The 26,723-nt window shown below is 37.5% G+C and overlaps 1 protein-coding gene across 8 annotated transcripts in view; it reads left to right on the top strand.

The window, feature by feature from the left end:
• The window catches only part of LOC137017189 (uncharacterized), a 64,787-nt gene extending 45,481 nt beyond the window's left edge, over nt 1-19,306 (top strand). For 6 of the 8 annotated variants that reach the window (XR_010894573.1, XM_067381181.1, XM_067381180.1 and 3 more), the window contains 2 exons: nt 14,706-14,923; nt 15,361-17,388. Coding sequence is in view for 5 of the 8 variants with exons in the window: in XM_067381181.1 (XP_067237282.1) it covers nt 14,706-14,912 (207 nt within the window). In the remaining 3 variants the exon portion in view is untranslated. Of the gene's footprint in view, nt 1-14; nt 14,924-15,360; nt 17,389-17,517 lie in introns of those variants that run through there. The other 2 variants (XR_010894572.1, XR_010894571.1) reach the window with 2 other exon arrangements.
• Nucleotides 19,307-26,723: the final 7,417 nt, after the last annotated feature.

Genomic DNA, 26,723 nt, shown 5'->3' on the forward strand with positions numbered 1-26,723 from the left:
GTATGTGAAGTGGATAGTGATTTGATTTTGTTTTCTTTATGCAACGTGAGTTTCTTTTGTTTCCTTAAAAAGGAAAACAGTAGTTCTCAAGTGTTTCTTAAAACATATAATTTTTGGTTGGAACTGTTGAACATTTTGAATACTGTATTGATTTATTTTTATTTAATGTGTATGTAAATAACTGTGAAATTTAGTGCTACACTAATGTACTGTTTTGTTTTCATTTGGCTATTAGCCTCTACCGTATTTCAGTATTATACTTGATTATTGTAATCCATTTGTTTTGATACCAAATAAGCTCAACAAAGGAATCTGACTTACTTTATTTTATGTTAGTTTTCCTCTCAATCTTTGCTCCCTCCGATCGCTGTCCATCCCAGAGACAGCAGTCAGAAATAAACCCCAAAAAGTATTATTTTTTTTGTATCCTGTGCTGATTCATTCCACCACTAATTACACCCGGCGCCAGACACAAATTCACGGACGGGCATTAAATTTTTTTTCCGGGGGGCACAAATAGATCAACCTCATTGCATAATAACATTAATTATGAATTAAATGGCCAAAAAAAAAATGCCCCCCCGGAAGAAAATTTTGTATATTTTAAAGATAAATTCATTAATCTGGTGAACTTTGAGAGTTCAAAATAAAGAGCTCCAACCCATGTTGAGCATCCAAATTGAGCAAAGAAAAAGTCTGTGCATTGAGTTGTACCTGAATCCACTGTTAAAAATAAATCATCCACCTGCCAAACGCCCGATGATATTCTCTGATTTAGATATCTGAACCTGATCACGCCATTACAATTATTCACATGCCCCCTGCAGGAAAATTTTGTACATTTTAAATTTAAATGCATAAATCTGGTGCATTCTGAGAGCAAAATTAAGTGACTAGATCAATGAAGAAATTTGTTCTCTTGTAAACAATTTTGTGCTCTAATAGTATCTATTTATTGGTGATGGTAGAGCACATTAGTCACATACACAGCATGTAGTAGGCTAAAAGATAGTTCATAAGTGGTCAAACATGTAGAGTATACATTTAAACCATTAAAAATATGTAGCAAAAGAGGTTACCTTTGTTGAATTCATTTATTAGCAGGAGGGGCCTGTATCTATACATCTGTATTAGTGCAACTAATGGTCACTCTTTGACAATCCAGAAAACAACAAATGAATACAAATATATAATTATAAGCTGACCAATAAATAAATAAATAAATAAACTAGGTGAGTATATAATTCAGCAGCAAACTAATTTTATAAAATCCAAATGTTAACAAAAAGTTTAAAATTACTATTTGTATTCTTATAAAATGAAGAAAAAAATAGATTATATTTATATGTATAGAATTATATGTATTTATATTAATGTAGGATTAAAAGACATTTATTTTTAAATGTATTGTGCAGCTTTTTAATGGGGCAACAAGATATGATAGACACGACAGAACAAAATATGCTATTAATAATCTTTCAGTGTGCAAAACCTTAATAATATGAAACGCTTCAAAACAGCAGCAAAAACCGCTTGAAGCAATATCGAGTCAGAGCGCGCAGTTGTGCTGCGCATTAGAAATGTTTGGCACAAAGAGAATCCCTGTGTACATCTGCATCTAACAGTCATGACATCGTGCAATAAACAGCAATAAACTCCAGCAAGATCAAGTAAGTTTATGCCAATCCACAGCCCTTTATCTACATATCAAGTATTATATGGATATATATAATGGGAATATATCATATTGGAGAGTTTTACCGTGCTGACTGTCGTTACCGAACGCGACGCGCTGTTTGAGTGCTGAACAGAGAATTATTGACAGCTGCAGCGGAGGGAAGACGAGTTTACGACGTGAACTTAAAAGTTAACGATGTACATGGGGGGGGGGGGGACACAAACGGGATTTTGAAAAGTGGGGGGGACATGTCCCCCCTGTCCCCAGTGGAAATTACGCCCTTGGGTATAATGTTGAGGCGCTCGCGCTGCCTATCGAGGAGAAATCGAAACAAATGAGCGCAGCAGAAACAAAGAAACTCAGCTAACACACTGCCAGCAGCAGTATTAATCTAGGTAGGGCAGATTCTGGATTTTAGCGCTAGTTTATGATAAACGCCAATAATCCTAATCGCATTCGCATATATCATCACATCTTTTGCCAGAATTCTAATGTCCTTGCGTTATTCATCCTGAGGGTGGCGCTCTAATTATGTTTAACAGACTTTAGTGCACAGGACAAACGCATAAAAATGCCATCTGAATTGCCTTTATGTAGTAAGTAGGCTATTTATTGCGTCCGAATGTCGTTTTTAGGATGTTATAAGGTATGTAATTCCAGCGAAGGAAAAAGTTATGTCTATTCTCAGAAAAACAAAACAAACACAACAGAACTACTGTATATAAAAGATATTCACGTGAGCACGGTTAAAACTAAAGGGTTTACTCATTAATTTAATACGCTACCTCACGTAGGAAGAACAGACATGCCAACTAGTTACTGACCTGATACAGACACATGTGTGAAGCGGACTGACCGTCTTGACCTGGAGCGAGGTTTACGCATAGACTGTAAAAAAATATAATATGACGTAACGTCACATGGAAATAAGCGGGCCAGCCAGAAATCTGCTCAAATGCCTCTCTATGAGGGTGCTGCAGTTCCATTTTTCACCACAGGTTTACATTGGAAATTTGTGGGGCGCTGTAGAGCTGGGGAGGGCTCTTGAGACCCCAGCTAACACACGACGTAACAGTTACGTAATGTATTCTTACTTTTTGGTAATTTCATGACTTACTAGCTGACAACGTAACTACGACATCGCATGCCAGTAATTTCATTACCTTCAGATTACCATCTCACAACGTCGTCAGTACGACCCCCTAACGTTATAAGATTACCAAGGACGTTCCAGATACGTACTCTATTCATAATATATTGGTAATTCCATGACTTACTAGTAACGTAACTACAACGTTGTATGCCTGTAATATTATTACCATCAAATTACCATATCACAACGTTGTCAGTACGATCTCCTAACGTTATAAAAAAACCAAGGACGTTCCAGATACGTACTCTATTCGTAATATAATGGTCATTCCATGACTTACTGGCAACGTTACAGCAACGTCATGTGCTAATTTCATTTCCATCATTTACGCGTTCTTTATATGTTATCATTACCAGAAAGTAAAATGTGTAATTAAACGTCAGACACAAGACTGAAATGTCCCCTAAGAAAAAAAAAATGCTTTTTATATATAGTGACGTGACATACAGCGCGCGCCTCCACAAATGGAGTGCGCGCCGCGCGCACAGTATGTTGACAAGAGAGTAAAGTTAATTTTTCTGAGAGAAGAATTTATTTTTCCGAGGTGATAACGAATAAATGGCTTTTATAAAAATGTATAAAGTTAACTTTGGAAAGACGCAAAACCTTTTTTTATTGTTATGTTTACGTTAGTGCTGGTGGCCGTTAGAGTTGCCATGGCAACCGGGAAAACATTCAAGCTGCTGGAGAGGACGGCGTCGACGTTTCTCCGTGTTTCTCGTCAGTTTTATAGCAATAAAGTTCAACAACTGCGTCAGATTGGTTAAGTAACATTACCCACAGTCTACCTTAAGTACTTTATGTTAATATTTTTACTTCTGTGATTGATCGTCTGAAATATATGTTGGCAAAATGGTACGATAGCATATGTTTTTAATGATACTGAGTGCAAAACGTCTTGAATGCTTTTATTTTATGTTTCGCTGTAGGCGATATGTTTTTATTTATAGTTTGGGTGTATTTCATTATTTTTATTTGGATTTTTGTTCATGTTCTGCATGTTTTTCAAAATAAATGAATTGAATTCATTTTGAGCTCTACATTCATTGTTCACAGCTGTTGGAATAGCCTTTAAATTAGTTTGGGCAAATGAGGACATAAATTAGGTTAAACTACTGCATGTCCGCCCATAGAAAAATAAATAAATATAAAAATTACCAACTGATTACCAATACACAACCAATGATACACAACGTTGCCACGACGTCGCAGTTACTAACTGGCAACGTCACAAAGTTACGTTGTGGCAACTTATCCGGGAATTTCACTTTTCCGGTTGAGACAACGTAACTAGTTACGTCGCCACGACGAAAGTTTGGTCATCAAATTACGTTGAAGTTACGTAACAGTCACGTATTTTGGTTAGCTGGGACAGGCTGCCCCGCTTATCATGATTCATGCCTGCCGAATCCTTGCGCTACATTTTAATATAACCTGCTCACTTTACGACTAGAAAATCTGAAAAATATTTGTTGCAGATTGATGAACATATTTATAATATATTATTAATTCAGTGTGTATAGAGGTCTATGTTTGGATGAAGATTTTGTTGGGCTAACGTTATGCCCCACCCAGACGAGCCGCGGCTGAATACTGCAGTAAAAATTCAAAATGTGGAGTTTTTATATTTATGACATATGATACAGTTAAGCAACATCACACGACCAAGAGTGCCGAATAATGATTGAAAATGTGACACTGATTTCATATGGCAGTTCTATAAACAAGTAATTAATATGGATTTACCTACATTTTAGACGCAATATTGAGTGTTTTTGTTCTGTTTTAGCAGCGAAAATAGTTAAAACAAAGATCACAGCAGAAGCGCGTCAGTCTCACAGCAACACTCGGGCTTTCGCCTAGCATTACCTCGCTGATCTCTCCTGCCAACTTTGGTGGTCTTTGATTAAAGAAACGCTGTATATCCTCAGTCACTGTCACACGAGATAGCTCAGCATAGTTGTTTAAAAAATGACAGCGGCAGCGCTATGCTTAGCACGCAACCAAACTTTCCGCGCTCAACATTTACAAACCAATCAAATCCGTTAATTTTTTTTTTAAATAAGACCAACATTTTTTTTTTTTTTTTTATCCAGTAGTTATGTATATACAAAACGATAACTTTTGATAACAGTAGCCTATTGATATAAAACAAAACAAAATCAAGGACTGGTGGTTGGTGGGACGTGGAGTTGTCGACTCGTCCAGGGCGGGCACTAGTGACTCACAGGGCGGGCCAGGCCCCCCAATGCCCGCCCATGGCGCCGGGACTGTCAAGTATACAAGTAAACTGATATTAGTATTCTTACTACATAAACTATTCTTAAATCAGGGCTTAAAGTTTTCCGGCACCGTGCCAGATCTCCGGCGTGCGGCATTTGGCTGCAGAAAAAAATATTGTCCTACATTTGTCTTTACTTGCTATCATGCTTCATTTTATTCATACAGTTTGCACTAAGTAATTAATTATATCGTACAATGTTTTAAACATTTAAATAGATATTGAATTGTTGAAAGAGTGAGTGATTAAGTTTTTTTGTTGATAGCAGCCTATTTTTAACAAAGCTGATTTCTGAGAGACGCAAGAGAAATGAGGCTATTTGATTTATGAACGCACTGCTCAGAGTTTTCACCCATTTTTGTATTATATCGTCCATCATCTTGCAAGTTAAACATTTTAAATACATATCAAATAATAGAAAATGTTTATGATGCAGTATTTTATTGATGTATTCGAATAATTTTGACAAGCTCTGATTTCTGAGAGACAAACAGCATTAATTCTTTATTTCTCATTGGTTATTTACAATCACGTGGGCACAGGTGATAACTTCCGTTTTCTTTATTATTTCCTCCATGGGATTGATTGTTAGTTGGTGGAAGGGGCGAGTAGCATGAGCCAACTTTCTGTTGACCGTTTTGTGCTTGTCAAGTCATGTTTTCATGTGCTTAAATAAAACCAAAAGGCAAGTTAAATCTTCGTCTTCCTTTGATGTCAAGATGACCAAGTGCGAACGAGTCACGAGCCCACTACTTTGCCTCTATGTGGCGATTGGATGCCGCTAATATTAGTCAACAGAAAACGGCGCTGAGTTTCAAAGATATCCCATTGATGCGCTGCATTGGAACTCAGTTGTGGATTGCAAGAGGAAACGGACACGCGACGCGCAGCACTTGATCCGGTATGTGAATCAGTTTGTTGTTTTGCTGCTTGCTGCTGGTCGATTGGAGATAGCTGGCTGTGCTTGATGTGGAGCATGGATCTGTTTGTTTGGATAAACTACGATGGACTGGAAGTGCGTAGTTAAGGTCATATGTGTTACATGCAGTGCTGGGATTTGCACAATTCTTGTGTGTGATTAATTGAATTGCTTTGGAAGTTGTATGTGCTGCTGAGTTTGTTTGATGAAGGGAAATGGACGAAGATGAGGGAGATGCGGTTATGGAGAGCAGAAGGGAGTGTAAGCTCACAGAAAAGGCTTGGGAGTTAAAGATCGAATCGCTACAAAGGGACCGTAAATCCAAAGTGAACAAAATAAAAAATGTGATTTCTTCAATGAAAGAGCTTATGCAAAATGATGAAAATTTTGCTAAGGTTTATTCTTTATTGGAAACACTGAAGCTTTTGAGAGATGATAGCAACGTGTTGCATGAGAGTGTGATTCCTTTACTTCCTGTTGAGGAACAAATAAAGCAAAATGAATGGTATGGCTCAATTTTACGATTCAACAAAGGGTTTACAGAAGATGTGGAGCAATGGTTGTGTGATCTTAAAGTTAAGAGAACTTCACTGACTCAAACTACAGCAGCAGTGTCTGAACAAAGTAAGGAAGGTCCTCTGTCATCTCATTCTGCAATAGATGGAATACAGTCAATAAACATGGATACTCAAGTGCAAGCTTCTTTAAATGATCCATTGTCTGCTGCTGCAACCTCTGATGCAAATGCAAATTCAAAAACTCAAGGTGAGGAATGTAATGCATTGACTTCTGAGCATTTCATGGATGAGATCAAACCAACCGATAGCATCTCAAATGTATACAGCAAAAAATCAAGTAGAAAGAGCTCCTCTTCTGGTTCACGATCTAGTAGATCATCTACATCATCAGCTCGTCTTCAAGATGAAGCTGAAGTGGTGGCTTTATTAGCCAGTCAGCAAATGCTGCAACAGAAGCATGCTGTGGAAGAAGAGGAAGAGCGTTTAAGAAAAAGGAAGGAAAAAATGTATTAATGTGTACAGGTCTGCTGCATCAGAACAAGGTATACGTGTGAAAGCAAGAAAGGAAAACTATGAAATGAGTTCCTCAAATTTGATGGCAGTGACATCAGTTCAAGCTGACATGCATGTTGAATCACAGTCTCTGTCTGTTAACAATTCAACAAGAGGTGCAAGAAACAAGGAGAGTAATTCTCAGCCTCAACCTATCCAACAACCAAGGTCCATAACATCATTACAGTCAACTGCATCAATGAATGGCCAGCTACCCTGCAATCGTAGTAGCGATGCACTTGTTTCAAGACCAGCATTAACTGATGGAGAGCAAGGAAATATAATGAAATCACTATCATGTTGGTTCAGCAGCGCGATACTTCATTACTTCCACATAGGGATATTGTATCTTTTGATGGAGATCCTTTGCAATACCAGTGCTTCATACGATCATTTGAGGAGATTGTGGAAAAAAGGGCAAATGATTATGGTGACTGTTTCTATTTTCTTGAGCAGTATACCCGAGGTCAACCAAGAGAGCTTGTAAGAAGCTGTCAACATATGGCTTCTACACAGGGTTACTTGAAGGCCAAAGCCTTACTTAAGGAACACTTTGGAAACTAAGTCAAAATATCTTCAGCATGGATAAAGTGCTCTCTTGGAAGTCCATAAGACCTGAGGATACAAAGGCCTTACAAGATTATTATCTTTTCTCAGAGCTTGTTGTAATGCCATGGAGGACGTTCGTTACATGAAAGAGTTAAACTTGGTTACCAACATGCAAATTATTCTTTCCAAGTTGCCATTTAAGCTCAGAGACAAATGGAGAGCGGTGGCGTGTGATTTGCAGGAAAACCGTAATGAACCAGTAACATTTAAAGACATTGTGAATTTTGTAGAGAAGCTAGTCAAAATTGCTACTGATCCTGTGTTTGGAAACATTGTTGAGGCTCCTCTTGGTGGAGATCGAAGCTTGATTTGTTCTAAGCCTAAGGGAAGTAGTTACGTTACCACTGTCTCTGTAACAGGAATGGAAGACATTAGGAAAACAAAGAAAGGTGTTTCCTGTCTTTTTTGTGGCAAAGAACATTTCTTGAATTCCTGTAATGTGCTTACCAAAAAAACCCATAATGAAAAGATGGATTTTCTGAAGAAGAAAGGAATCTGTTTTGGTTGTCTATGCACAGGCCACATTAGCAGAGACTGTAAGAAGCGGATTACGTGTAAAGTGTGTGGATCTAATCATCCCAGCATCCTTCTTCATGTCTTCCAGCGAGATAAATCAGAGGAACCAAAACAAGTAGTAGGTAGTGCTTTGATCTCTGTTCAGTCTAGTAGCCTTACTGGGGCCGGTGAAGATGCTTGTGTCTTGTCCATTCTTCCAGTATGCATTAAATCTAAGAATGGAAACAAGATTGTGGAAACTTATGCCTTTTTAGATCCAGGCAGTTCAGCGACCTTCTGTACAGAAAGTCTCATGAATAAGCTTAACCTTTCTGGCAAAAAACTGAATATTCTGCTTAAAACTATCAAGATAAACTTAAAAATCAAGATAAACTGGTTTCCAGTTATGTTCTCAAGGACCTAGAAGTTGCTGGATTGGATCAGGCACATTATTGTTTGCTTCCTGAAGTATATACCCAGAAAAGTATGCCAGTATCTAGTTCTAATATTCCTATGCAGAGTGACCTTGTTCGATTGCCTTATTTAAATCACATACACTTGCCTTCACTCGAAACAGGAGTTGAACTTTTGATTGGAGCAAATGTACCAGAGGCACTGGAGCCATGGCAGGTTGTTCGCAGCCAAAAGAATGGACCATTTGCGGTAAGCACCATACTTGGGTGGACGGTAAATGGACCGCTTAAAGGAATGGAAAGGAATGGAACATCCGATAATGACCAACCTCCTGTAAACAGGATCTCGGTCTCAAAATTGGATGAGCTTTGGAAACAACAGTCAGATTACATAACATTTCAGGCAGATTACACTACTTTCATGGAAGATTTAATTTCCAAAGGATATGCGGAAAAGGTACCTGTGGAGAAACTTGAGAGGCATGATAGCCGGGTTTGGTATATACCTCATCACGGGGTTTACAATTCAAAAAAGAAAAAGATCAAGGTTGTTTTTGATTTGTAGTGCCTCCTATCAGGGAGTGTCATTGAATGGACAATTACTTCAGGGACCAGATCTAACAAACACTTTAATAAGTGTCCTTACAGGATTCAGAATGGAGCCTGTCGCCTTAATGGCTGATGTTGAATCCATGTTCTATCAGGTAAAGGTTCCTGCAGCAGATTCTGACCTTTTAATGTTTCTGTGGTGGTCAAAAGGTGACATGAGTAAAGACCTGGAGGAATTCAGAATGGTTGTACATCTGTTTGGAGCTTCCTCATCCCCAAGTTGTTCTAATTATGCACTCAGGAGATGTGCAGAGGACCATGGAAATGGGTTCAATTGCAGGACAGGTTATTCAAAATCACTTCTATGTGGATGATTGTCTTACTTCAGTTCCCACAGAATCAGATGCAATCCAACTATATAATGAACTTCATGCAATGTGTGCTAAAGGTGGATTTCATCTGACCAAATGGATGAGCAACAGTCGTGGAGTGTTGAATGCCATACCAGAAGAAGAACGGGTGAAAGAAGTGAAGGATCTTGACTTGAACCATGATGTGCTTCCGATGGAAAGAGTACTGGGTGTACAGTGGTGTGCCGAATCTGACACCTTCAGATTTAAAGTAGTAATCAAGGACAGACCTTTTACTAGAAGAGGAATGCTTTCTGTAATTAGTACTATATATGATCCTCTTGGATTTTTGTCTCCAGTAGTTCTTTCTGCAAATAAGATTCTTCAAGATCTTTGCAGGGAAAGGATTGGATGGGATAGTATTATACCCATCAAATATGTACAGAGATGGAGAGACTGGCTTGAAGATCTTTATGGCTTGGAGAAATTTGAGACAAAAAGATGTTTGAAACCTGTGGAGTTTGGAGAGGTTACGTCAGCTCAGTTACATCACTTCTCTGATGTCAGTGAAGAAAGTTATGGTGTTGTGTCCTACCTGCTTTTACATAACAGTCAGAACGTTGTACATTCTGCCTTTTTGATTGGTAAAGCTCGAGTAGCACCAGTAAAATCTATCACCATTCCCCGTATGGAACTTACAGCTGCCACTCTCACCAGCCGAATGGACAGGCTATGGAAAAGAGATCTAAGGATGAAGCTACAAGATTCAATGTTTTGGTCTGACAGCACTGCTGTGTTGAAATATATTCAAAATGAATCTTCCAGATTTAAATGTTTTGTTGCCAACAGAGTGTCGGAAATCTTGAGAGCATCCAGTGCAGCTCAGTGGAGGTATATAGGTTCTTCCAAAAATCCTGCTGACTTTGTTTCAAGGGAGTTAAAGGTAGATCTTTTACTCAAGAAGCAGATGTGGACATTTGGCCCTCCCTTTCTTACTAGATCACAGGAAGAGTGGCCAAACAACCCAATCGATTTGGAAAAGTGTTTGGTACAAATGCTTGACCCAGAAATCAGGCAAGAAGTTGTGGTTAACACAGTACTGGTTCAAACTGAGGAGAGAGATGATGCTGTGTCCCGGCTTGTCAATCATTACTCATCATGGACACATCTGAGGAGGGCTGTGGCCTGGATACTTAGGCTGAAGAGAATTATTTTAGCTCTAAGTAAAAAGAGAAAACAACTGAAGGAAACTCTTGATTGTACTACGTTTAATCAACCACTGAAGGTTATCATTGATGAAAAAATGCGTAAACTACGATCCAGTATGTGCGAAGGCTATCTTTCTGTAGATGAGCTGGACCAAAGTGAAATGGAGATTGTGCGCTTTTCTCAAAGGATGAGGTTCCCAGAGGAATTGAAATCTTTACAGAGAGGTGAAGAAGTCAAGTGGAGCAGTCCTCTGTATTCTCTCAATCCAATACTTGAGGAAGGTGTGCTAAGAATGTATGGACATCTGGATAATGCAGCCATGCCTGAAGAATCGAAGCATCCAATAATACTGTCAAAGGATCTGCATATTTCCGAGCTACTCTTAAGGCATATCCACAATGAGGTTTGACACAGTGGACGAAATTACATGCTGGCTAAGCTACGTCAACGATATTGGATACCAGGAGCAAGTTCAGCCATACGTAGAGTTCTGTCCAGATGTGTAATCTGCAAACGATTTCAAGGAACAATAGGTTGCCAGCAGATGGCAAATTTACCTTTTGAGTAGAGTCTCACCGGACGAACCACCATTTACCCGAGTTATTGTTTGCTTCCTGAAGTATATACCCAGAAAAGTATGCCAGTATCTAGTTCTAATATTCGGTCCATTGATTGTTTCGGTCCATTTGAGATCAAACGCAGACGAAGTACTGTGAAGCGATATGGAGTCATATTTACTTGTATGACTATAAGAGCCATACATATCGAAGTGGTTGCATCATTAGATACAGATTCTTTCATTCACGCTTTGCGACGGTGTGTAGCACGACGTGGTCAAGTATCAGAGTTACGTTCAGATAACGGAACCAACTTTGTTGGAGCTGAATGAGAATTAAGAGAAGCCATAAAAAACTGGAACCATGATAAGATCAATGATGTTCTAATCCAGAAGAGTATCAAATGGATATTTAATCCTCCAACAGGATCTCATCACGGAGGCGTCTGGGAGAGGATGATTCAGTCGGTGAGGAAAATTATGAATTAGAGGGCAGAGTATAAATGAAGAGGGTCTTCATACGCTTTTGTGCGAAGTGAAGTCAATTATCAATGGCCGTCCTATAACCAGATCATCCATGGATCCCAATGATCTAGAGGCTCTAACACCCAACCATCTGCTACTCCTGAAAACCCAACCATTTGGAAAAACCACCCAACCCAAAAAACCACCCAACCCAACCCAACCGTAGATGTCGACAAGTACAGTACATGGCCGACCTGTTTTGGAGGAGATGGCTAAAGGAATATCTACCTCAGCTACAGGAACGGCAGAAATGGCTTGTAAAAAGAAGAAACTTTCAAGTAGGGGATGTTGTACTTATTGTCAATGATGCTGCCCCTCGAAACTCATGGATTATGGGTAAAATTATTCATACTACACCAGATAAAAGGGGATTGATTCACCAAGTTAGGATTAAAACAAAGTACAACTGCTTAGACAGACCGGTCACCAAGATTTGTCTACTTCTTGAATCCGAAGAAGACTAATTGTTTTTTTGTTTTGTTTTTTTGTTGAGCGCTCAATGACGTACGGACATACTGACATGGATATGATGACTGACTTAAAGACACTTTTTTTGGACCTTTTTTGACTGACATGACTTAAGAATTGGACTAAGAAAAACATTTTTTACATGGACAAATGCATACACACACATACGATTTTTTGTACATTTGTAAATGATTTGTATGTTATACAATTTATATGTATATATTGTTATTGTTAATTTTGATGATGATTATTATCTTTTATTATCTGTTTGTAATAATCATGGGGCTGGAATGTAAGAGCATTAATTCTTTGTTTCTCATTGGTTATTTACAATCATGTGGGCACAGGTGATAACTTCCGTTTTCTTTATTATTTCCTCCATGGGATTGATTGTTAGTTGGTGGAACGGGCGAGTAGCGGGAGCCAACTTTCTGTTGACCGTTTTGTGCTTGTCAAGTCATGTTTTCATGTGCTTAAATAAAACCAAAAGGCAAGTTAAATCTTCGTCTTCCTTTGATGTCAAGATGACCAAGTGCGAACGAGTCACGAGCCCACTACTTTGCCTCTATGTGGCGATTGGATGCCGCTAATAGCGAGGCTATTTGATTTGCGCTGTGCTCAGTTTACACTCATTCATTTCACACACACATTAGCTTATTGCGTAGTAATTTTAGAGATTCATTTAATTTTGTGCTATCCCTTAGCTCACCTGTTATTCATCAAACACAAGTGAGACCATGGACGTCTCTCGAGCTGTCGCAATCTTTCTTGGCGCTCTGTGCAGTGACATTGCTGTGGTGCTTAAGTTCACGCAGAGAGCACATGAACCGACCACATAGCCTAGACAACATAGACACCAACATAGACACTCATCCCATATTTCACACCTATCTCCCTCCCCCCTCCTGTTTTGCTATTTCTCCAGGGGAAACTCTCGTAATTTGTACCTCATTATAAGAATAATCAAATAAATATATTATTCCAAGGCTGTCCAGTTGCCAGATCTTGTATGAAACGCATTCTACTCGCGCAATCGACACATCGTACAAAATCAAACCTATTTGTGACTTCACCCTGTTGCGCTGTTGATATCTGCACAGTCAACACGAGAAGTTGAATCTAGGCAAGCATCAAAATAAACCTCACAAGAATAGAAAAAGGGCTACTTTCCCATAAACTGGAGTGAGATCATAGACATCACATCTCTGTCGCGATCTTTCCTGGTGTTCTGTGGCGTGTGACAGCGCCATCAGTTCAAGCAGAGTGCACAAACCGATTATCTCTTCCACTTTATTGTTACAACCTATGGTTACAACATGAAATAAACATGAATGAACCTCTGAAGGTATGTTGAAAGATACAGTACAACTTAAAAAAAAATGTATCATGTTTCATGTAATTGCTCAATGAGTGTTTCAACCGCGGAAATACATCAATAAAACAGATTGTAAAAAACACATTTACAGTAGTATTTACCCCAGAAAAGCCGTTCAGTGTCCAAAATGTGTTAGTTAGCTACAAAAATGAACTGCATGAGGTGCATTTATAAATATATGCACTACAGGCTATATCCCTTATTTGTACTTAACTTAACATGAATGTTTGAATAAATCTATTTTAAGACAGCCACCATTTAAATGTTTAGTCAAGGAAATGTTAAATGTTTATGAAGGAAAATCATTTTCAAATAATGTTTTTATATTTAGCTTACAAATCGATAAATTTTAACCTTTTAATAATATAATGATGTACCAACTGTTGCTCATGTTTACAGCATTAGATATTTTTTCCTTTTTAACCTCTTTTGTATGTAGTTAGTTTGAAGGAAAATAAATTTCAAATGTTTTTGTCGTTGTTGTTGCTGTTGTTTTGTTTTTGGCCACAAAAAACAAACAAACCTGCATATGTGAACACCCCCCAAAAAAGGATTAAGATCAGGATTTTTTTTTTTTTTTTGCTTTAACCCTTGTTAAATATACCTGAACTTTACATAATAAAATGAACTTGGATTATTTATTTTTTTGTAAGGGCTGGAGCTCTCGGACTGCATGAATGATCAGATTAGATATTTTTTATAGCATCTGAAATAACAAAAATCATGCCTGGACAATAAAAAAAAGAAAAAAAAAAAGAAAAGAAAATCGACAGATAGATTGCGATCAACCTATTGGGCACCCCTGTTTTAAAACATCAAAAATATACAATATAACATAGTAAAAAAGTAATCCATAGGAATTACATGGTTTAATCCAAGTCTTGTGAAAGGATTTTATTGCTTATATGATGAACAGATTTAATTTAGGCTTTTATTCACACATTTACAACACAATTAAGCACATCAAATGGTAAATGGAAGCTCAAATGTGCTAGTTTGATAGAATAAATGAGATTTGTTTTTATGTGTCACATGATATATTTTTTTTCTCCCAGTATGCAGGTTATATCTTGATCTCTGTCTTCAGTGCCTTGGTGATTCTCATTGTGGGCATTCATGACTGCTGCATTAGTAAAAAATGTGAGTGCTGTCCAAGTCGACTGTTATCATGCTGGAGACAACCAGTGAGAACAAGAGGTGGAGCAATTTCTGAAGACGGAATTCCTCTCGAAACTACCCCTTTCAGCACTGCACCGAATTAGCGGGAGTTGAGGTACAGAATGTTTGAAAGAGGCTCATAAACATGAATTAAAAAAGAGCAGTCAAAATTGTTGGTAATGTTAGCATCTACTAATTCAAATAAGAAACATAAATTAAGAAAACATGAAAAGAATTAGGATCTTTAATTTGGATCTTCATAAGCTGGCACATTAGACCCAATACATGCCATAATGTCTGCATCTCATGTTCAGTTAAAGTTCACCCAAAAATTAAATTCAGTCATCATTTAGCCTTTCTGTCTGAAATGCACAGATATTAGTATATTTAGCAGAAATGAAAGGGACAAATATTTAAGTCTCATAACATAAACTTTTGATTTTACTTATTTACTTTACAAATATGTTATCCTTCTGCTGGTTGGTTTTAATAAATTGATATGCTGTTTCTGTGTGTCTGTAATATTGGATTTTCCTATCTTTTTATATGTAGGGGAGAGTGGGGTAATGTGAGACACCCCCTGTATCTCGGCAACGGAACACATATGTGACAATTATGTTTTCAAGCCCCTCACATTTCCTCTTGGCCATGAAGGAGAGGACCTCATGGTGCTGTGCTAAGCATTTTTTTTTTTTTTTTTCACAAAAATATTTTTTTTGCATGTAAAAGTAAATTTTCTTGCCGTCAACTTAATCATATGTTGTGCCAAAGCAAAATGATTCGGGTAGAAAAACTTACATCATACATGTTGATGAACTATCAACATATAAAACCATGTGATGATGCTAGCTGAAGATTATCCTGAATTGCTAAGAGAGATTTTTTTCAAAAATGTAGTGGTGGGGTAAAGTGAGACAAATGCTTTGGGGTAAAGTGAGACATGAGGCACAAGTTAAATTTAGTCTTAAACATATTTTAATGTAATATTACATTACATATGTTATTTTTAATGTCATAAACATTGTAGAAAAGCCGTCATGCCAAGGCAAAACACCAGGAAGACAACCTCTGGGGCAAAACACCCCTCGAGGAGAATGATGTGACACATGTTCCTAAAAGTGATGTGGTAAAGAAGCTGCCTCACCTAAAAGGCCTGGAGAGATGGAGAGATCAACTCCTCATCTTTCCCTGTAACCTTCAGGGCTGGAATGTAGAGTAGGCCTAGTTGTAGAGTATGACAGTAGGCTGATGTTCAAATACAGGAGGGTCTAGTCCTGTGTTCTGAGTCCCAGGCTGTTCTAGCTGGTTCTGATTGTGCTTTGCTCTGACCCCCAGACACTAGCTGGCTCTAAGGGTGCGTTCACACTTGTAGTTCGGTTCGTTTGGTTATATTTGGTCCGGACCAAAGAAGAAGAAAAAACATTTAGTCCCGGTCCAATTAGCGTTTAGATTGGCAGTTTTATCACCGAACCAAAAGATACCGAACCTTGAGGCATAGGGATACATTCACAATGTGATTGGTCAGATTTTATGACATATTGCCTATTTTGAACTGGAACTTAACAAAAATCCCAAACAATGCTGTGTGCTGAGGTAAATGTGCTCGTTGTGTGTGCGTAGCAAATGTGTAAAGTAGTCAAAACAGCGGCAGGAATCCATCCGTCACACACACAAACGAGACGCGTGTCTGATCCCTGATGACAAGAAAAACCAACATGCGTGAGGATTCTGTCCTTTTTAGGGTCTCTTTTTAGGGCAGCGTTTACATATGTTCAAACGAACCGCACTAACTGAGCTATCGCACCAGGGTTCATTTTAATCGAACCAAACATGACAAGTGTGAACGCACCCTAAGGGTCCTGTGTTCTGACCCCCAGACTGTGTTCTAATCTAACTGGTTATATCTGTCATTTGAATGTTAATTAAAATATTTTGAATTATATTATGTTGTATTTGATTTTGAGTTACTTTCAAGTGTTTAGAAAAAAAAGTGCTTAATTGACCAATCCCCATGATTCTGTTACTAGTCCGACATTAGTTCTGGAATGTGTAGTTGTCAAGCTAGCTGTCAGGATTCTAACTGTTACAACATGTGTTGTTATGGTAGTTTCAGAGTGAAAAAAGTGGATCAGTTTACCCCCTTGATTTCTCTGGACACAAGATGACTTTTTTAAAAACAATCATATTTTCACTGACCTTCGTCCTGAATACATTCTGATAATTTCTATGGCTAGGAAACATCCTGAATTAATGGGAAATGTGTAAATTTTACTGATATATCATTTGCAAATGTAAAAAGTGTCTCACTTTACCCCACTCTCCCCTATGTGTGCCTGTCAGCTATCATATCATATGAGTGTAAGATTGTAATTGTCAATTTTATACTGAAATGTTTATGCTACATGAAATATAATACTTGCAAATGTCAAGTGTTTTTCATATAGGGTAGAATTAGGGCTGCACGATTAACCGCATGCGATTGTCATGCGTGTCTCGTCAGAAAAGCCGGTTCTGTGATTAGTGGTAAATGTCCATCACCTGCTTTCAAATGGAGCGGCACTTCATATACAGAGCCGTAGTTCGCGGACAAGCTACGCAATATCGCGTTCATAACCGCATGCGATTCATCTGCGATTATAAACGCAATATTGCGTAGCTTGTCCGCGAACTACGGCTCTGTATATGAAGTGCCGCTCCATTTGAAAGCAGGTGATGGAGGCTGCGTCCGAAACCGCCTACTCAATGAGTAGGTACTTAATTTCAATAAGTACTTAACGAGCGCTAAAAGAGTAGGTACTTAACAGCCAAATCTCGTTGAGTATGAATGAGATCCGAGAATAATCCGCCATGTTGACGTTATCATGTGACCTACGACGTTATCGCAAGCGCAACAACTGAAAAGAAATGAGTGACCGGTTTAATTCTTCTATCTGTAAATATCTTGATATTGATCAAACTTGCTTATTTTGTGGTCTTGTTGAAGAAACGGCTGCCAGTAATTTTTTAATTGTAGTAGGCCTACAATAAATATATTTGGGTTAATTTAAAGTTCTTATATTTTTAACTACTAATGTGATTTATTTTTTTGTTACAAAAACCCAGATTCGTGTGAATATATTGTTAATTTCTTTATTTTATATGCAAAAATGTCCATCCACAAGCAAAGGTGGCATAAATCTCATTTGTTTTCCTCTTTTTCTTGTTGAATTAGCTTTAGTTTCATTTCTCAGGCTTATAAATTAAAATTAAATAACTTTTATGCATTATGATGTATTCAAAATATTTAATCTTGTCATCATGCTTTATGTCTGTGTATATAATCTCAAACTATGATGTATACAAACCCATATATATATATTTTTTTTGTCATTATTATTGTTCATTGTTAAAGATGCACTATGGTATTTTCCCTGATCTTGTATGTAATTATAGGTCCTGCAATAAAAATAAAGATATGAGTGACAGGTGCACCAACACCTCACAGCACCAGTAACTGAACCCTACCTAGAGCGGTTTTCCTCAGTGTTAGCAATGTCTGAAGCCAAAGAGGACATCAGACAGCTGCTCGAAGATCTCACCTTTGGAGAAGACTGATTTTATACTCAAAGTAGTAAAAAGTACTTAAAATTAAGATTACACCAGAATGAACTGCAACACACCCCAACACTTACACACAATAATGATGATAAATGCTGACCAAAACTTAATTATATTACTTTTCATTTTACTTCTTTAATAAAACAAGCAAAATGTAATGTTTTGTCATATGACACAGCTGTGCATGAACACACACTAGACAAATACAGCTGTTGTGAATACATCTCCATTTACAGTCAATTCATGCGTTAATTCATTGCTTAATAAAATATATACATTTACTGATAATAGCATAATTAACCCATTTTAGCCCACCGGCAACTATAGTTGCCGCAGTGTATGCTTGTCATTTTCCTTTTGTAAGTATTTTTTTTTTAAGATGTTTTCCATGTTTTATGTTTCTATGACATGCAAAAAAAAACAACCAAATAAAGGATTTCAAGAACAAAAAAAAGGTATTCACTTGCTTCCTGTGACATGAGGCTGTCAACTTCCAACCCCTACTTCCAGGAAGCATAATGAAGGCAAACCCTCCCAAAGAAAATTAATTTTCATGTTAATATCAAGAATTTTTTGTAGACATATATATACATAATCATGAGGGTCTCTAGAATCATCCAAACAAAACAAATCTTACAAGAGATCTATAGTTTTTTGTATACTTAGTCAAAAGTCCAAGCGGCAACTATAGTTGCCGGTGGGCAAATGACTTGTAAGTACATATATCATGGGGAAATGGGGTATACTGTGTTTAATGGGTTAATAAATCAAGGTTATTGGTCTTGTTTAGTGCCTTTTGCTTTCATAAAATTTTATGTTGATATATATTGTTATTTGTTTATTTATTTTTAATTTATTTATTTTTTTGTTTGTTTGTTATATTCCGCTTGTTAACTGCAGGTGTTCATCATTAATGCTCAATCATCACTTACATATTCACTTAATTATCTTACTGCAGCATGTCAATGTTACTTTTACTCTTTGTGGACACTACATGACTTACCTGTGGGATTTAAAGGGTTAAAGGTGCAAAATAAAAAAATAAAAAAGACACACTCACGAAATGTATTTTAATAGCAATAAACCGAATGATATACTGGACACATTTGCTGGTAGTCATGTAAAATTGATGTTTTTGGGTCACTATTGTGCTTCAGTTCAGGAGAATAGAAGACCCAAAAACATTGATGATATGCTGCATGTTGCTTTATTTAACGGGTGGTGACTGCAGTTGCTGATGCAGTGAAAATCTCTTTATTTAAAGTATTTTTGTGGAATCAGTCTGACAAATTAGGGCAGTCTATCTGTGTGGTACCTTTACAGTACTGCAGATTACAGTTAATAATTAAAAGCCTGGTAAGGTCTAACAGTGTCTATATAGCACTTCTTAATTAAAATATACATTACATAACAAATAATAATAGCAGTTATAATAACAGAAAACCTATTTATATTAAAACCTAATTAATATTAAATTAATTGAAGGTGCATTGGTACTGATGTCCATGGATGCCACTGCACAGTTCAGGTTTACAGTTTGAGTTACAGTTATTATTTTGTTACTGTGTTTCTTATTACAGTAAAATTACTGTATAATAATAAAAACAGTAACAAAATAGTTACTGTGATTACATTCACAGTTTGCATCATTACTTGCTAATTGCTGCCAGCAAGTAACCGTGCATTTTACAGTGTTCTATTATTACTGCTGTATTTTTTTTATCACAGCTAATATAAGATTACTGTAAACTGCTTTAATTGTGTACTGTAAAAGGAAGACATGATTTTTGCCACAAAATTACATTTATTTTAAACATTTTAAATGTGAAAATACATAGGCATAAAATATTTTACATTATGTACACATTTATAGGCTACACATTTTTATTATTTGGTATACAACACTCCTAAACATACAAATCCATCATCTTTGTTGAAGTTGAATTAAAATGTCCAGATACATTTGGAAATGATAAAACAGAAAGTAAATATAATTCAAAAATTGTAGAATTTTAAGTTTCAAAATCCTTAATACCAACTTTATTCCGGAATAGGAAAGTTCCTTCTGGGCTGGAGTCGTTTCCTGCAGTGGAAGAAATTAGTCATTAATGTAGACGACTAAAGGCAAGACTGGTGACTTGATGACAATGTATACAAGTTGGTCTGGCTAAATTAAACAATCCAGTCAACATTAAAATTACTATGCTGACCATATTAACTAGTGTGGACATGATAATGAGTAGGCCTCAATCAGCTCCCTAGTTCAGCAGTCAGCACAGATCAGGGAGTCAGCCATTTTAAGGGTTGCCTCAGTCACAGAATCCTTCCAGTGCACTAAAATGTTCACTTCCTAAAAAGTCCCATGATGCACCATGAAAATCAGGGAGCAACAATGCTCACTATGTCCCTTTAACGGAAGTTTTGAAGCATGAAACTTCGATCACATGAGCCAACTCACTACACATAACAACATGAGATAGATGTTTGTTTGTTTGTTTGTTTTTTTCAATACACACCATTATGTTATTGTATTTCTGCATAAACATTAATCACTAGACAGGTAATTAACAATCTAATTAACGTTTTTATCCCTGAATTGTTGCACGTATATGTAACAAGAAAATGCAGCTGAATACCAGTAGTTGTGTTATAAAATAATGACATTGTGTTAGAAATAGAGAAATAGAGACATCTGTGTCCCAATGTGTGAGCCAGTGTTTTTTTTTTTTTTTTTTTTTTTTTTTGCTGTTCTTACAAGTGCCCAGATTCATGTACACCATATACTGATTCACAAGCTCAGGAGTTAGGGAGCTGAGCTGACAATCCCAAAATTTCATGGCCACATCCTGTGTTGAGGAAACATCATCTTAATGCGTAAACAAACCTGTATGACTTTAGCAACATGGGATAGTCATAAAGGGAGATTATTAATTGTCACCATTTCACCCTGTTTGGATTCCTGTTTTGCAACATTTCCCACCACTAGTTTGTCACCATAGTTACTGATCACTTTCATCATCACTATCAGCTGTGTTCCATTACCCACCTCATTTGTCAGTGTATTTAAGTCTTGTGTTTTCAGTTCATCTTTGTCTGGTATGGTTCTATGTGTGGTTGTGTCTCGTGTTTGCGGCAAACACTTTGTTTGTTCATGCTTATAAGCCCTTAGTTTTCCCCTAGTCTTCATCGGTTCTTGTGACATATAGCATTTCTTTTTATTCCTTTTTTCCAAGCATTCATCATTAAAGTCTGTCCTTGAATATTTCCTCATCTTTGTGACTTTCCTAACCACACATTGTAACATTTATACTATATTATTGTCACACAATGGGTGTGTGTGCCAGCAGACAGAAAAAGACTATTGCAGCATTGAATATAAATCCAATACCAAGTTTAATAAATCCCCCAAAGACAAGACAATCCACTAAAAGGGCAGAATGACATACCTTAACATAATTGTAACACCAAACAGAGAATGGAGATGAGGCACAACTTAAGTAGTTAATGGAAACAAGACTAATTAATCAAACACAGCTGAAACCAAATGAACTAATGACAATTACTATAGAAACAAATGAAAAGCATGTTGCTATATGGTCATGTTGATTATTTAACTCTAAACTTGTGGCCTTGAAAACATATGAACTTGAGGTCATGACAACACATCGATTGGCCACAACACAACGATGTATGTAGTTCGTCATATCCATTTTGTATCAATGAAGTGTCATATCGATAAAGTTCCCAAACAAAACTCGTTGAACCAGTCACCATATATTATAATGCTCATTTCTACTTCTCATTATCTAGAAAGCACGACTCGACATATTGTATGCTATTACTTACCTGAAATGACTGTCGTGGTTTCTTTGATGCAGCCTGAAAGAAAGGGGTTAAACAGTAACTGAAGGGTCCCGTGATTGTTTAATTAAAACACAATGACAATACAATAGCATATTATGCTTCCACAAGGCAGGAATTCACTCAAAAAAGTTAGCATCTATTCTATGTAGCTGTTGTATTTTGCCTGGCAAATAAGCTCAGAAAAACATGATCCTTTGAAAAATGTTGTGCTGTTTAAAATCCTTACCTGGTGCTGCGTTTTACTTCAGCGCGCTGCGTTATCTGATTCATCATGCTAGAAAAGCAACAAGAAACGGCTAGCACACTTTGCTCACACACATGCATGTGCATAGAGTTCAAGTTTACTTTTATCCAGTGTGCCGCGTCACCCCCTGGGTGGTTTCTGCCGTGACCACGTAACACTATCTTGGTCACGAGCCACTTCCTCTATTTATATTACTCAACTTCTGTAAAAGGTTTACCTTTATAGATTCAGGAGGAGTCAGGTAGGCATATAGTATTTTCTTTTTAGATTAAATTATCTCAGGGTCTACTTCTGATCACTACCGTACCTCCTAGGCCTACGGTTCAGATATCAACCAAGCCTTCCTGGGTGGGGTGGGTTAGCCTCCCGTTCAGTGCACCACAGCTGGCTCTTCGCCCTCAGAGGACAGCTATGCCTGCTAATGCACTCCCACGGCCCACTCTGTTGCGACTGGTTGGCAACCTTGACTGACTTTGTAAAGTCCGTCGGGACATCTGTATGAAAATCTATCTTTTTAGACAGTCAACTTCTGATACCCCAAATGGATTCTCACTCTACAACAATAAACAGACTGAGACAATACTATCAGAGTTCGAGGGCAGTCCCCATTCTCATTTTATTATTTCTTGCAAAGGCAAAAGCTAAATACACCACTCTATCCCAGCTAAGCTGGAAGATCCATGGGCCAGATAAATAATTACATTTTACAGCTTACCCTCTTCTCTATCCAGTATATGTTCTTCTCTAAGAAAATCAGGTGGCTTCTTTGATCTTCTGAGGGTGGTGGTCTGGCGTTGACTTCCTCTTGCTTGTATGCTCTTTCTTTCTACACAACTACTTCTCCTACTACAACAACTCCAACTACCACTCTCTTCTACAACTACTAGAGCTATAGAGGCCCCTGTTCTTAAAATCTCTTTTGATGCACTTTTCTCTTCATTTACGCACATGTGGTTTCTACTTACGTCAATCACTAGGTTACTTGTCTATCACCTTTTTTTTTTTTTACTTGTGTCAATGCATTTTGTATTTGCAGCAATGGCTTAAGCAATACACACATTTTTTTATTATACAGTTTTATCAGATTTCTACCTTGCTAGACATTTATTTCCTAACTGTCTTCATTTTTATCAGTTACACACAACAATGCTTCTATCCCCCAGAACCCATGTTCACCTACACACATAATGCAACATTTGCCACCTTTACAGGATGTGGTATACATTTCACTCGAGCTCACAGCATGTGTTTTGTCTCACTTATGAAAACTTCATAGACCCCAGAGATTCTCTAAGTCAATTTTCTGCTTTTTATTATATCTTTTAAAATCTTTATCAAATTGTTTGGAAGAGAACACTCCATTTCTCTTGACACCAGCAATGTTACTCCACCAAACTGATGACGTAATCAGATATTGAAAAAAATCTATTAAATTTACATGAGCAAACAGTTGTTTGCAATGATATGCTTACTAGTGCCGCTCTCTGCATCTCTCTCCTGGCACACTCCTAAACACAAGTAAATTTACATGAGGACGCCTTGGTAAATTAACCTAACATTGCAAAATATGAGCAAAGTTACCTTGTTGAAGTCAAATCCTAAAGAAATTGTGGAGTCTCTTCAGTCCTACTCAAAATGTCTTTATTGTGATTCACAGGAAAAAATAAATTTACTGTAGAATTTACCCACCATTAAAATTTAACCATGATGCCTTGCAGATTTACAGCAACATGCGGTATACAGATTCTACAGTAAGGATTTGTTCATTTTACAGTAATAATGCTGTGAAAACTACAGAAATTTGTTACAGTGTTGGTTATGGTGCAAGTCATGGTTGTGAACATGAAACACATAAGATGTTTCTGAACATAATTACAAAAAGATCTAAATTTAACTGACACAGTTTTGTTTAAATAGCTGGAGGAGGAGCTGAATCTGACGGTGACGCCCCAAACGTATCTATGTTTTAAAGTTTCTCAACTGAAACACTCCTCAGTTATCATCGTTGACTGGACAGCAGACTTGAATAATTCTCTTTGTTAAACAGTGACAACAGAGAATCCAGTGATATTTTTTCAACACAGAGTATGAAAATTCAGCAGATTTCACTGGACCTTGTTCTGAACACTGAAGTTTGAGTGATTTTCTGTGTTTCTAGAGCAGCGGTTCCCAAACTTTTTTTCCTGCGCACCCCCTTCTATGTCCCAACCGGGTTGGCGCTCCCCCAATCCCCACTTCAAAAAAACAAAACAAAAAAAAACGCAACAATGCTTTGTTTTATCGCCATATAAAGACTCATGTTTAATAATGCGCAAATAACCAGAACAGGCATGACAATAACAACATCAACAAAGTTTCAATATAAAGCAACAAAGTTACGCACAAGCTTCCACTTTTAAGAGGAAGACTGACAGACACAGGCTCAGTGACTACGTTTACATGGACAGCAGTAACCCGATTAAGACAATACTCTGATTAAGAAAGGAACATGTAAACAGCGATGTTTTTGTTTTATAATCCTACTAAAGTCAAACTCGAAGTAAACACAAATGGAAATATAGCTGCAAGCAGCAATTACGGGGCCAAGCACAAAAATGGCACAAGAAGCCAACCAACATGGCTGGGAGCATCAGACCAACAGCAGCAGTGAGCAATTAAAGACTTATTAAGATCATTTTAGGCAAAAGAGCTGAAAAATGATCAAAAATGAGGATTTACTGGTTCATCACTTTCGACCAATAAATTTTCGACCAAATTGTTGTGGTATGGTCAGAGTGAGGTGACAATGGCACTTGCAAAGTTTGGTGTCAATATGTCAAAGCATTGCAGAGATACAGCTTCAAGAGTGTGTTTTGCATCATTCCTCAAATTCTTTGCTCTGGTATACGAAAATGGTTTGACATATCGACTTGAAATCCATAACTTTTTGTCGGCATGGTCTGAAGATGACTCGGTTCAATTTTGGTGAAAATCGGAGCAACGGTCTAGGAGGAGTTCGAAAAAGTAGGTTTTTAAAGAAAAACAATATGGCGGACAGGAAGTTTAGCTGACTATGGCAAATTTGATATCTATGTTCTCAGCATGACCCAAGGAATTTACTGAGACCAGTTTCATTACAATTGGTGAATACAGTCAAAAGTTATTAACATTTTTGTACATTTTGTTATAACTTTTGACCACAAGGTGGCGCTGGTTCGAAACTTCTCAGGCTCCTTCAGGGCATAGTGCTGATGACCCATATCGAGTTTCGTAATGATACGCTAATGCGTTCGTAAAATACAGCATTTTAGCACAAAATTCAAAATGGCCGACGGCCTAAATGGCCGATATGGGAAAATTGGATATCAATTGAATCGACATGATGCCCTGAATCTAACGAGACCAAATATATGATTTTTGGACAAACCCATCAGAAGTTATAAGCAAAAATGTCCATTTTTGATATCTCCGCACCAGTAGGTGGCGCTGCGCCAAAACACTGCATGGTACCTCAGGTCATGCTTGTGATGCCATGTACCAAGTTTGGTCTGAATACGATAAAGCATTGCGGAGATACAGCCTCACTTCTGTTATCGCAAGCACTACATACAATTCATTTGCAAGTTTTTCGAAAACAGTTTGAGGAATCGACTTGAATTCCATAACTTTTTGTCAGCATGGTCTGAAGATGATCTGATTCAATTTTCATGAAAATCGGAGTAACGGCCTAGGTGGAGTTCGAAAAAGAAGTTTTTTATTAGAAAATTCAAAATGGCGGAAAAATTTTCACGACGGAAAATGAGGGTGCAACCGATTCGTCTTGACCCAAGGAATCAGAGGAAAAAAGAATTTTGTTTCTAACCCTTACGGTTCCAAATTTGCTATGGACAAAGGTCAGACTGTCCTCTAACTGTGTGCCAAATTTCACAACTTTTCCGCAAGCGGTTCTATGGGCTGCCATAGACTTCAAGAGCGGAAGAAGAAGAAGAAGAATAAAAAAAAAAAAAAAAAAGAACGCCAACAATAACAATAGGTGCCTCCGCACCTTCGGTGCTTGGCCCCTAATTAAGACAGGTGGAGTATTCCTATTTTAGTCGCATTATTGGAGTGCGTTGTAGACATGTAGGCTACACACCTTAATCACACTATTAACGTCATGTGGGGAGTTTTCGCCACATATTTTTGCCATAGGACACATTATACACACACGGCAGTGGTTAACCGTTTTGAC

This window comes from Chanodichthys erythropterus, chromosome 3, assembly GCF_024489055.1.
Source record: "Chanodichthys erythropterus isolate Z2021 chromosome 3, ASM2448905v1, whole genome shotgun sequence".
NCBI lineage: Eukaryota > Metazoa > Chordata > Actinopteri > Cypriniformes > Xenocyprididae > Chanodichthys > Chanodichthys erythropterus.